General features: G+C 40.3%; 1 protein-coding gene across 1 annotated transcript; it reads right to left on the bottom strand.

Moving 5' to 3' along the window:
* Nucleotides 1-1162: 1162 nt before the first annotated feature.
* On the bottom strand, nucleotides 1163-12155 carry WDCP (WD repeat and coiled coil containing). The gene is given in 5 exon segments (XM_081156799.1): nucleotides 1163-2838; nucleotides 2841-2981; nucleotides 4418-4532; nucleotides 8509-10354; nucleotides 12032-12155. Coding segments are annotated over 4 exon segments (2325 nt in total). The 5' UTR covers nucleotides 10336-10354; nucleotides 12032-12155; the 3' UTR covers nucleotides 1163-2596.
* Between the last annotated feature and the right edge of the window lie 1478 nt (nucleotides 12156-13633).

The following is a 13633-nucleotide window of genomic DNA, read 5'->3' on the forward strand; positions in this document are numbered from 1 at the left end:
TTCAGCTCTTCTCTCTCTGTCTCCAAAGCCAGCTAATACTGGATTATTTTCAATTGTTCCAATGACTGTAACAGCAGAGGCCAAAGAAACATCTTTTCTATGAGTTGTCATAGAGTCAGATTTGTCGTGAAGAACTGAATAGTTTATGTTCTGGACTGTCTGAGGCAGAATAGTGAGAAGCTAGGAAAATTCCTTGGCAAGTAGAATGGGGAAACTAAGACAGAGAACTGGACACACTGGTCCGAGCAATTTACAGCCAGATAGTAAATCACAAGTAAATCTTCCCTAACCAAGGCTACTTAGGAACAAATGGTTTACACATTCCAGACTGTCCAGGGGCAAACCCCACTCATCCCAGTCCCTCTTTGGTGACATTCTTTAAAGGTGAAACTAACCAGAGAATGACCCTGACCCCTCTATACACTCATTTTGATTAATTAACATATTAAAGGACACACCTGAAAAGCTGATTAACATTCTATTGAGATCCTCCTGAGACTTCCCCTAAAATCCCCATCTTTAGAAAACATGTTAAGAACCCCTAAGCAGAGCCATTCGGGCTCTCTCTCTGGAGCATGCTCATGATTTTCTTCCCTCTCAGGTATGCATCTTCACTTTTCTCTCCTAAACTCTAAGGGCCCCCATGAGACTTGCAATCAGGGGAGCAGCGGGCACTGGCAGCTCGTCTCAGGCTAAGCCCCTGAACCTGTCTCCAAGGGACCCTTTTCTCTGACTTTCCAGTGAGCTAACAGCAGCCCCACCTTGGCTCACTTCTGTCACTGTGACTTTTACTTCTCAGTGAGTCCACGCAGCCCAGTGTGGCCCACTTCTTCCTCATAATGTTTCTAGAGAATCAAAGCAGAACACTGCCTAGGCTCTCCTGTTGCTTCGTCTATCCTAGGCCCTTCCTTTGTTTCACTGTCCCCAGCTTTAATAAACATACTCTCAAAATTACCTGGATTCATACTGTGAAATTCTTCCTGCACGAAGTCCAGAACCAACACACTACCAGCCAGCCAAAGGCAGACCCACTCTGGGCCAGGTCTCTTTCTGGTGACATGTTCACCAGAAGAAGAAATAGAGACAACACACACATACATAAGGCCAAGAGCATTTCTGTATACCAGCAATGATCACAAAGAAAATACCATCAAAACATTCACAGCAGCAGCATCAACCATGAGTGATTTTATTGAAGACTCATTCACAGGATTCTGACCAGAGAAATGCTGATTATAATATACACCTTGAGGCACCCATCTTGACCTTACTACAGGCCCCCCCTTCCCCCTTTAGGCTTCACAATAGTGCTTTCATCCCCCCTGGAAAATGGAGCCAGGCCTCACACTGTACTCAGCTACTGCTCTCAGGCAACTGATTACAGACACGTGGCCTCCACTTCCATTATCTCAGCAGCTCTCTCTAATGCATCTGAACCACAAAATAGGCCCTTGCTTCTTTCCTATCCCAGCTCCATCTTCATAAACTGTAACAGACAGACAGGAGTCCCCAAGGGTATAAAATATTTCTTTCCAGATAATTTTAAAGGAAATGGAAAAAAATTGCCTATGTGCTAATGGAGCTCCTATGGCTGAGACAAGGTCTCTGCAGATGTGCCCTGACTAAGCCGCACACAGACTGATTTGTTAGGCTGCAGCAAATGAAAGTTATAATTGTGTGTGAAGACACTGAGAAGTGCTGTGTCCATCTAGAGTTGGGATCAGGGCTCTTCCTACCACACTAAGCTGGCCCTTTAGCCCTTATTTATAATAACTGGTACTTTTTAGAACTACCCCAGATCCAGTGAAATTTCCAGTTTTCTGAAATATTTTCTCTCACAGACTCTATGCTGGTCTCTAAGCCTTGACTGGAAGGAAAAGAAAAACACCAAAATTAAAGTTACAATTTAAGAGTTGATTACAAGGAGAGAAAAGGGTATTTTTTATAATCCCAAACTGCAAAAAAAATTTTCAGGGAGAAAATCAGGAGAGGCAAGAGCATAAAACCATGTCCTAGACCTCGCCTGTTCCTGGCATCATACAGTGACATCAGCCCATGCCCACGTGTGATCTAAAAGAGTCAAAGCACTTGAAATGTCATTTGAAATTTGCCCAGGGAGTGTTTTTAGTAGTATCTGGACCTTAGACAGCCAGAATTCCTTAAGGAAGCAAGAGGGTTAGGGTTAGGTTTAAATTCTGGAAGGTCCAGCTGACAGTATAACTAATTCCTGTTCTAGGGAGCCCTGGGGTAGCAATCAATGGGCTTTCTATCTTCCACTGAGCTCTGTAGACTCCTGCTGGTTTGGGGTAAAAAGGATGGGCTGAAGCATATGCACTCCTTACCCTCATCTTTAAGCCAAGAGAAAGATCTAAAACACGCTGAGGTACCTTTTAAGTGCTTCTAAGACAGCTTTAACACAGCTCTGGGCCAGGGACAGAAAGCCTCAGAGAAACCATAAAACACAATCCTTAGGGCACCATTATACCGCCTTGTTCTGGGAATTCTGCCCTAAGACAAAACCACACCTCATGAATACATAAACAAGCACTTTCTGAGTCATCCAACAAAGACTGCCTCCTCCACAGAGAAGTGAGCCTCAGCCTGGGGGGACAGCAGGGAAAGTGGCCAAGCCAACCACGGCAAGTGCTTCACCTCCATGCGACAGTGTGAGTGGGGCGAGCCCACAGTGAAAACAGATCTTGTCTGTAAAGGTCTCACCTGAAAAGCTATGCACCAAATACTCTACAAACAAGTATCGGGTCATACTGCCTACGTTGTTAGAACAGCCGGTGGCATCTAAACTTCGGGCTGTAAGGTCTCTAAAGACTTCAAGAGGACAAAATCAAGACTCTGAGACAGAGACTCTCTGAAGATACTTGACTTGGAGCTGCCACCATCTCTTATAATTATTTCCTGTGTGGCTGTAAAAGTTAATGGGATGAAGCCTTCGCTATCAGCAGAGAGAAGGATCCAGCGGGAGTCTGCAAAGTAAAAGGAACACATAGGCAATTCAGGATATTTCCTCTTGTTCTACAAGGAAAAACAACATCCGAGACTTTTTGAGGGGAAGAATTCAGGAGCTGACAATGTTAAACCTGATCATCACACGACCTCACAGCGAATGGGAGGCGGAAGGGCTGTGTGTCACACAGGGTCTGGTGTGTGGCAGGAGGATGCTGACGACTCAGGCACAGCTAAGGGACATGCATTTTTCACTCAGGCTGGGCATTTATTACTCAGGGGTAGGCATACGAGCTTCTGTCCGCACATTCAAGTCAGGGGTTGTGTGTGGAGTGTCCCTACCTTATCTACATGCTATCAATCCATTTCTCCAGAAATATGTGAGGTTGGGAATGGACATTCTTACAAAGGAACCTTCTTTATTCTTTAGATCCATACTAACCTCTAGACATCCAAGGAGGCAGAGGTGACCAGAGCTAGACAAGAATGGCCCAGATAACCCTGAAAGGCTTGTTCCAGGGTAACACAGCATAACATGCCTGGGCCTTCTCTGGTTCTCTCAGGTCTACCGTGTCTTACCTTTTGACCTTTTAATTTCACTTCTAAAAATCTATACTTTCCAAAAACAACATGTAAAATACAGAGAGGTTTTTATTAATATTATTTATAATGGGCCACCATTGGAACCCACCTAAATGTCAAAGAAAATATGGCAAAGTAAAATATGGTACACTTTAGAATGGAACATTAAACCCACTCAGCGAAAATGACAATTATGAAGTCACATCATAAATGTATGTGTCAAAACAGAACAATGCTGATGCTATAATGTTAAGGGGGAAAATGAAACAAACTTCTATGTTCAGTGTAGTGGCTACTGTGACAAGAACGAGGCTAAGGCAACAACCACTGATGGACGTAGGCGTGACTCAGTCCCTCATGTCCATTAAGTTTGCTGCACATTAAAACAACCCCTTTCAGAAATATTCTGCTATGTTGCTATGATCTTTATGTTCTAGTGCAACAAGTATATGAGGTTCTTATGTCACTTCCTTGCAGCTGTTATACAGGGTTGGACAAAAGTAGGTTTATGGCTGTATGTGAAACACGGAATTTAATCTATTATTATTTATTAATTATTGTATTATTTTTCAATACAAACAACTGTAAACCTACTTTTGTCCCACCCTATATATGGCTTTGTAACTCTTTTCTAGTTTTCCATGTACACAGTTAGGTTTTCCTACTAGGCTATAGGTTCCTTAAGGGCAGAGCATGTATTTTCCATGTGTACGGTGTAATAGGCCTGGGTATACAGCAGACAATTAATTCTTGTTAATTATCTAATGAATCACAGAATGATTGATACACGTGATTTGCATTACCAGTGAAAGCTACAAAACAGATGGTGGGAGGAAGGGGTGTTGGGTAGGGTTAATTTCTGAATTTTACCTACCATGTAGCATTTCAATAAGAGAGAGGCCAAAAGTCTGCTGCACTGTACTGAGCCTTAGTTTGCCATTGCAGAGAAGCACATCTCTTTTTTCAACAACAGATCCTACATAACACTTCTTCAAATACAAAAAAAAAAAAAGTTGTTAAACCAAATGCAGAAGCAACAGAGTTAACATTTCTTAAGAACAGAAAATGTAGTTTTTTAAAATACTTCTTTACCTATTACCACTAGCAATTAGACTTCAGTTTTATATAAGGAGCTTTTGCTATATTATTTAACACAACTAAAGGATCAAAATAAAACAAAACCCCTAATTTACTTTTCCTAGGAACTTTATCACTAGGAACTGGCTGTCCTAGGATATGACTAATAACATTATAGATAATGGGCAGTAGCCTAAGAGGCACAATCTGATGGTGAGGAACAGGTGCCTAGATGTTTTAGGTGTAAATAAATAAATTCATGCTTGCTTTATTGGGGGAAAAAAGCCCAGAAAGACTGCCCTAGGTGGCAGAGTAGCAGAGGATTTGCACAAGTAACATTTTAAAAGATGTCACATGAATAAACTGTAAGGGCCATAAGTAACTAATGATTCATTTGAACTCTACGAAAGATGTCACTTTGGAAATTATAGGGGAAACTCTTCCTTGCTTTTGATTATTTTGCCTTTTTTCTTTCACTTTTCTCAGCACAAAAGGAACATATGCTCAATATAAAAGAGTAAACGTAAACTTATAATGCAGAAAGTGAAGTCCCCCAAACTCTACCTCCAGAGGTAATTACTGGTAATAGCTTGGTTGGATCAGTTCATTATAAATTGAGAAACTGAGGAACTGAAAAGGCAAGATACCCCACATTTATTTTACTTAAAATATCACACTTATGTTTACAAAAGAAAAAGGTATGTTATTATTTGGTAAAAAAGACAGACGTACTTTAACTCTATCTGTGACTTTCTCTAAGGGTTGGATTATGGAGAATTTTTACTTTCAACATTAATTATTCCTATATCAGTTACATTCCCCCCTACCCCCCCAATGAGCACATATTATTTTTGTAATTCGGAAGAAAAAAATACTGTGCAGATGTAAAAAAAAAAAAAAAAAAAGAGAGGGGAAAAAAAAACTCTGTATGCTGATATGAAGACTTCTTGAGGATATATTATTAAATGTTAAAAGGAAGATGCAGAACACTGGATATAGTGCCCTACTTTTTGTGTAACAAAAGGGGAAATAAAAATACATAGTAAGATCTGCTAGTATCTACATAAATAAATAAAAATAAAGATGTTACCTATTGGAGGTGAGGGGAACAGATTAAACAGAGATGAGATGAGAGTAAGACTTCCTAGTATATATCTACCTTTCTATTAAAACCTGTTTTCCTTTTTAAACCAAGTAAATGAACTACCTATTCAAAAAGAGAAATAAAAATGGAAAAAAATGTTTTAAAAGTCATGTAAGAAAAAAAAATCCAAACTAACTTTCACATTTATAAATACTATAAATTTAAAAAATAAAAAAGTCTATTTACTGAAAATACACAGAAAACTTCATGTATTTTTATAAAACCATTTAACTGCTTTAGCTAAAGACAATGTAACAAAAATCTAGAACTGAGGTGTTAAATGTTTATAAATGTGTTTCAGTGAGCTTTGGTACATGATATAACTAATTCTTAATGTGGTTGTAAATTTAATTTGAAAACAACTATATTGGTGATTTAAATGACTTTCAGCTGGTTTGTGATTTAACTGGTTTTAGGGAAAATTGGGGGAATCTGAATAAGGACTGGTTATTAGATGAAAATAGTAACTATGGTTAATGTTATCACATGTGATAATGGGACTGTAGTTATTGAAGCAAATATGCTGCATTTTTCAGCATCCTGAAATATCTATGGGTGAAATACATGATATCTTTACTTAAACTATATTAGAAAACAACAAAAAGAAGCAATATGGCAAAATGTTAATAACTGCTATATCCAGGAAATACAGGATTTTATTATGTAGTCTATGTGTTTACATTATTTCTTAATATAAAATGTATTTTATGTGTTTGAAATTTTTCATTTAAAAAATGTAATTTTTTTTTTTTTTTTTTAGTAAAATGGCTGTTACCAATCAAGGCGTTATAATAAGACACTCAATTAGAGCAGGATGTAATTGTTTTAAATTATTCTTTGGTTCTTTTAAAAACTTACATCCTTGAGTCAGCCAAATAATACTAGTTTTAAGAAAAAAATTAAAATACCACTTCTTTACCATTTTACTATTTTTAAAGAGCAATTTACATATTATTGATCATTGATTTCAACAGCAACCTTTTGCAATTATCTTTTAAAACGAAGATATATAAGTCTGCAGTAATCAGATCAGTTTGGTACGGATAAAGTTTTAGGTAAAGAGATCAGCACTACAGCAGTTACAGTATGGAGAATCCAGAATTAGATCTCAGTATGGACAAGTTTATATATGATAAATGTGGTAGATCAAGTTCAGTGGGATAAAGGTGAATTTTTAATAATGTTGCTAGTATGACTGGTTATCTAACTCTCAGAAAATAGAAATGGCTCATACACAAAAATTTAATTAAAGATTAAAAATGTAAATGTAGGCCCTGGCCAGGTAGCTTTGTTGGTTAGAGTGTTGTCTCGATATGCCAAGGTTGTGGGTTAGATCCCTGGCCAGGCACATAAAAGCAGCAACCGATGAATGCAAAAATAAGTGGAACAACAAATCAATTAAAAAAAAATTAAATGTAAAAACCAAACTAATAAAATGCTGCAAGAAAATCAAGATTATTGCGTGTAAATTAATTTCTATAATATACAAAAACTTCTTGTAAACTACTAACTCAATAGGAAAAAATGAGCAATAGCTAATTCATTTATTGGCCCCAAAACATGAAGGCATATGTACTCAAATTCACTAATAATAAAGGAAAAAGGAATTTAATAAAAGTGAAATACCACTTCACATTTATCAGATTCATGAGGGAGGGAGGAAAAATCTAAAAATCTTTGAAAGGCAATCTGGCAAATCTTTTAAAAGTAGAAACATATATATTCGAACTGCACTTCTGTTCTGGGAACCAACCCAACAGAAATAAAAGTAGGAATACAAATGGATACATACAAGAATACTATTGCAGCACTATGAGGAGTGGCTAAGAACTGAAAACAAAGTGAATGTCCATCAACAGGGGAACACCTGAATAAAGAGCATACTCTCGGCATGAAGTAAAGAGTGCACCACATGACCCTATTTTTGTAAAACAATAACACCTCTGAACCTATATATAATTTGTACCTATATACCTACGTATACAAAGATTATGTAAGATTATATGAGTCTGAAGTACACTTTGGAAGGATCCACATTAACCTGCTAGTTAAATGGGGAGGAGCACAGCTCAGCTGGTTAGAGAAGGAAAGTGTTTATGAAAAAATAATATGATGCCATTTATGTAATACCATGTTTGCATATGCATGCATAAACCGGTGCATTAAAATTTTTAAAATAAATACAACCTCTCTTATAAATGAAAGAGGATCTGCACTGCATAAGAAAAAAGTTTCACAATGAAATAGCACGATTAAAAAATACTTTTTCCTAAATATAAATTGGCAGTCCGGCTAGCCATGGATCAGTTGTTGAGCATCCACCTAGGATCCAGGAGATTGCAGCTCACTTCCTGGTCAGGACACATGCCCAGGTTTCAGGCTCCATCCCCAGTTGGGGGTGTGCAGGAGGCAGCTGATCAATGATGACTCTCTCATCATTGATGTTTCTCTCTCTCCCTTCCTCTCTCTCTGAAATCAATAAAAAGATATACTTAAAATAAATTGGCAGAATAAGTGCAATCACTCATGTTTTCACGCCATACACCATAAAAACCAGTGTATACTGGTATGTGTGTCCATGTGGCTGGCAGGCAACCAACCTGTAAAGGTTTAACAACTCACCTGTAGTATAACATGCCCAGTTCAATTTAAATACCATCTTTCTCATCAATTAATTTTTCTGGCAGTAACTATTGGCTGCAGGAGCTTTTATATATAGTGGTAGCTCCTCAAGGAGAAATTACCTGGTAAGAGATGTGGACATAAGACAGATCCTGAGACAGTGGATACGCTGGAGAGGATTTCTTTTCATTACGTAGGAAGTCTGTGAGTTCAGAAAGACATCGCTCTACTTCACTCAGTTTCCTAGATAAGGTTTCCAGTTCCTTAGAGAGCTGAGAAGTTTCCTTTTCCTGCTGTAAATTCTTTCTTTGGGGAAAATCAAGAGGTTCCGGGGTGCTGGTGTAGTCTGGTGTGCTGTTGGGTTTGGGCACCATCACTGACAGATTCACAGGCTTGGCATCCAGGGCTATGGAGTCATCACAGACACTGGATGGAGGACTTCTGATTTCTCTAATAAAGGTACTTCCAGGCCTTCCACCTCGACTGCTGCTATTAACTGTTAACAAGAGCCCTCTGTTTTGGTGACAAATATCTGGGGAAAGACTTTCAATTAGTTTTTTTCTCTCTGCTTTATTTAACAGAGTACTAAAAGTAGAGTAGCCACTTTGGTTTTCACTCAATGTTACTGGAAATTCCTCTTCCAACATTACTTCCCTAACAATCAAGCGAATAATATACTCATCGGATTTCGAAGAAGGAAGAAATGTTGAATCAGTGGATTTTTGTTTTCCTACCAAAATTAATAATAATTTATCTGTCAAGAAACATATGCCTTTTGGTCTTTCACTACTCTCTAACTGAATTTGCTGGATGTTTCGCATAAATGATGGAATGACAGAATAGATAAAAATTATATTACAAGTATTGGAAGCCACTGCCACAACCTTTGCTTTAAGATTAAATGCTATTAGATCAGGAACCAAAATGCCTGGAATGGTGACTTTTTTGGTCCGGGTAATCTTGTTCCCAAAGGTCACAAGGACCAAATGTGAAGAGTCCAGATCAGTTCCTGTCAAGCAGTCCTTTTTTCTTAGACAAATAAGGGCATTACTCTCAGACTTAGATCTATTGAAACGTATATGAGTTAGATCTAGAGGATCTAAACAGGAAGAAGAAAAGGGAGAAACTGATGTGTCGGAATTTGTTCCAGAAGGGACTGCCCCCTTATCCACAGAGGGCACCTCATCAGTAACTGGTGAAGTATACAGACAAATGTCTTCACTATTAGGTGGAATGTCAGAGGTTTCAGACGCATTTAAGCCACAAATCTTATCCATTGGAAGTTCAGTGGCTATGACCATCTGTGAGTCCACAGTGGCCCTGATGGAGCGCACATCGCTGTCCACATCAAATACTGGGCAGAAAGAGCACCTGTGAAGAGTCTTCTGAGCACTGTCCCAAATATAAGAACGCAGGCTGCTGCCTACTGCCACCACCAGCCTCTGGCCATCCTGGGTCCAACATGCACAATGAATGAGGCCCTGGGTGTTGCTGTCCACTTCTACTCGGGAACTATCACAGTGAACATTATGAAAAATGGAGACATCCTGTGCAGTCAACACAGTCAGGACAGTACTTTTTGGGTGCCACACACAGCCTTGGGGAAGGAGAGGGTGTGACTCTCTAATCTCGCAGGTCTGAGACATCAACCACTTGCTTGTTTCCGTAGCGCTGGGACACAGCTGCCACACAGTGACATGCTGCCTGTGCTGGACAGCGAGCAGAGGGGGTGTGTCTGCTGTACCAGGTGGGGCCCAGGACACCCCATAAACATGTTCAAATTGTCCAATGACCTTCGAGTCCCCAAACCTGGCCTCCCCACTCTGAAGCTGCACATCAGTCAGGACTACCTGATTCCCATCGGTCCAGGCAAGGCCGTGAATTGGATGTACTGCTTGATACAACGCATTCAGCCCTCTCCTGAGAAATGTTCCTTTTCCCAACTCCATTCTTTCTGATGAAGGTTATCTGAAATAATTAAGAAGAAAAGCTACACCCTAAGAATATAATCAGACAAACCCAAAATGTAGGACATGTTACAAGACAACTGGCTTAGACCTTTCATAGGTCAATGTTGTGAGGGGATAAAAGGACAGAAGGAATGGGGCAGGTTCAAAGAGACTACTGAGCCCTAACAAGCAAAGGCAATGTATAAACTTTGGATCACAAATTGAGGAAACAAAATTTCCTACCAAAAAAAAAAAAATCTATAGAACTGGGGAAATTAGAATATGGAATGGATATTAGAAGATATTGTAGCGTTAATAGTTTTCTTAAGTGTGACCACGGTACTGTGGTAACATAGGAAAATGTCCTTATTGTTAAGATAACGCATGTTGAAGTATTTGGGATAAAGTGTCATAATGCCTACAATGTGCTTTCAACTGCTTTAGAAAACAAACAAAAAGACCCCAACAAAATTATATATATATGCAGACAGCTAAAACAAATGTAGCAAAAATGTTAATTATTGCTGAATCCAGATGGAGGCTATGTCAGTATTCATGGGATTTTCAACTTTTAAGCTAGAAATTTTTCAAATTAAAAAGTTGAGAAAAGTCTCCATCATCCAATTTCTATTCTCTTTTCACTGCCAAATCAGTAAGTAACTGATATTCACGACTCTGACTTGATTCCTCAACTCCCTTCAAAATGGCCTTTACCTCTACACTGAAATGACACTCAGAAGTCACTATTGCTATTTCTACTTCATCATATTCAAATAGAACTTAATTTTCAGGATAATTCACATTCCCTAATGCATTTGCTCCTTGCAGCAATCCTTCACAATAATGTAAACTAGGTTAAGCAAGTATTACTTTCAATTTTTTCATTCTTAAGGTTTTTTATTCCAGGGATTTAGATGATAAAGCACTGTTAATTTGGTGTATAGCCTTTGAAACTGTTAAAGAAACCTACTACACACACACACACACACACACACACACACACACACACACGATTTTATATGTGCTAATATTTTTTTGAACCCTCACCCGAGAATATACTTACTGATTTTTTAGAGTGAGGGGGAGAAAGGGGAAGGTAGAAACATCAATGTGAGAACATCAATTGGTTGCCTTCTGTACCTGCCAGGCTAGTGACTGAACCCGAAACCTAGGTATGTGCCCTGAACGGAAATCGAACCCGCAATCTTTTGGTGCACGGAACTATACTCCAACCAACTGAGCCACACCGGCCAGGGCTAAATTTTTTCTTTTGGACAAAGAATGGGGTATAAGTCAGAGCTCCTGGGTATTAACAACAGAAACCACTCTGGTTAACTTAAGCAAAAAAAAGAAGACTCCAGAACCAGGTTCAGAAAACAAGCAGGAACCAAATGAGGCTAGGCACAATAAAGCACTGCTGCCCCTCTCTAAACTGCTGAGAATCTAACTTCTCAGCAGCTGAGAATCAACTTCACTGCCCCTTCACTTGATGGCAATTGCTTAAGACTCACAATGGGGAGAGGGCTACCCCTGGCTGGGCTGAGTTCACACACCCTTTGCTCTAGCAACCAGGAGGGGGAGAGGGTTTCCCCACAAAGAGCTAAGAGAACAAAGGTTGAAATGACCTTCAGGAGGTCTCCAATTATTTGGTATCTCCTGAAATATTTACACTTTCCCTTCCCCACAGGTGCGTCACCTTTGCCTTTCTCTCTCCTAAGCTCCCAGGGCCCCTTCTTTTGCTTCTGTAAAACCTGTTTCCTGAGCCCACGCAGCCCAGCTGGCTCACTTTTTCTACCTCTGTGACTTTCTAAATAAACTTTCGCTTGTACTTGGGAGAAAAAAAAAAAATCAGCACACAAGAAAGGTAAATTCACACAACAAAAATCCACCCAAAGAAAATTATGATTACGTATCTCTAGCGTTTTCCACGCAGTTCAACTTTTTCAATCATACTGTACAATTTTGTATCGCATTTTTTTCACTTAACATTATATATCATATATTTTATATTTAACATTATATATTTTCCCACGTGATTTAAAAGTTCTGTAAATTATTTTCATAGGCCACTTAATATTCACTCAGTGAAGTTGCCTAATTGTCCTCGCTGCTGAGGCCCCTGGTTGTAGCAACTTTATCACTGTTACAAATAATTTTGCGAAAAGGTCTTTATGCATAAAGCCCCTTCCTCATTTCGGATGGCTTCCTTAGGATATATTCCCATAAGCGTCACTCACGAGCTACTGGGAATATATTCACTCATTTAAGCCCACCCGCGGCTCGTCAGCACCCACTAACCACCGCACGTGGGGCCCCGCCATTCTTCCCAGACCGCGCGCACACCTGCGTGTCTCCCACCCTCCACCTCCCACCGCGCCCACCCACAGGCCCCCCACACCCTCCGGGCTGGGCAACAATGGAGACGAAACACCTTTGGACTCGCTGCCCCGCAGAAAACCACTTTCCCGGGAGCCGCCCCAACTCACCTAAGGCACTTCCCAAGTCCGCAGCTGGTACCGGAAGCACCGACGCTAAGGCCTCTGATAGGTGAACGATGGTCGGATGCTCGGTAATGCCGCCTGCCTATTGGTTCCCACTGGCCAATAAGCTCGGACTTTGCCGCACAGATCTCTGGGAGTTGTAGTCCCACTGAAACTCTCGCCTGTAAGCCACAAACAATTCCTCTTTCTCTAAAGAGGTTTAGCGCCTTCCCCCGCTGCTTATCGGTTCTCTTAGTCTGAGGAGACCAGGAGCCCTAGGGTCAACATGGTTTCTTAACTTTTGGGGGGAGATAGGGGAGTCAGGGATGGGAAGGAGTTGAAGACCTCTTTAAAATACCAAATTTCCTTAGAAAAATGTTCTTATGTATACATGAAATATTGTGCATTCCACAGAAGCCACTCTTATTGACCTGTTCGTTACACACCCCTGTTCTACACGTACCCCAAAATTTCCTGCCCATGGCCATAGCCCATGGACTAGCGCGTCACGAGGCTTCTTTAGATCAAGTTGCATTCCCGGGAGAATGTGGGCCACACCTTGAGCAGCCAGCGGGGAATTGCAGATCCCGACCCTCACGGTACAGCTGGTCATCACCCTTCCTGAGCAGCACAGCGCACCCGCTTTCAGCGATGCTGATAACCTGAGGCCTCCTCGTAACCCCGGGGCGGAGGGGAAGACCCCCTCTGGGGCCTGCTGCGGACGCCTCTGCTCAGCCCCCCCCCCCCATCTTCCAGCGCCACGTGTCAGAATCACACCTTCAGATAACTTTTGGAACAATGCAGGGAAGGGTTAGAAA

This window comes from Miniopterus schreibersii (genome assembly GCF_964146895.1).
Source record: "Miniopterus schreibersii genome assembly, chromosome: 13".
Lineage (NCBI taxonomy): Eukaryota > Metazoa > Chordata > Mammalia > Chiroptera > Miniopteridae > Miniopterus > Miniopterus schreibersii.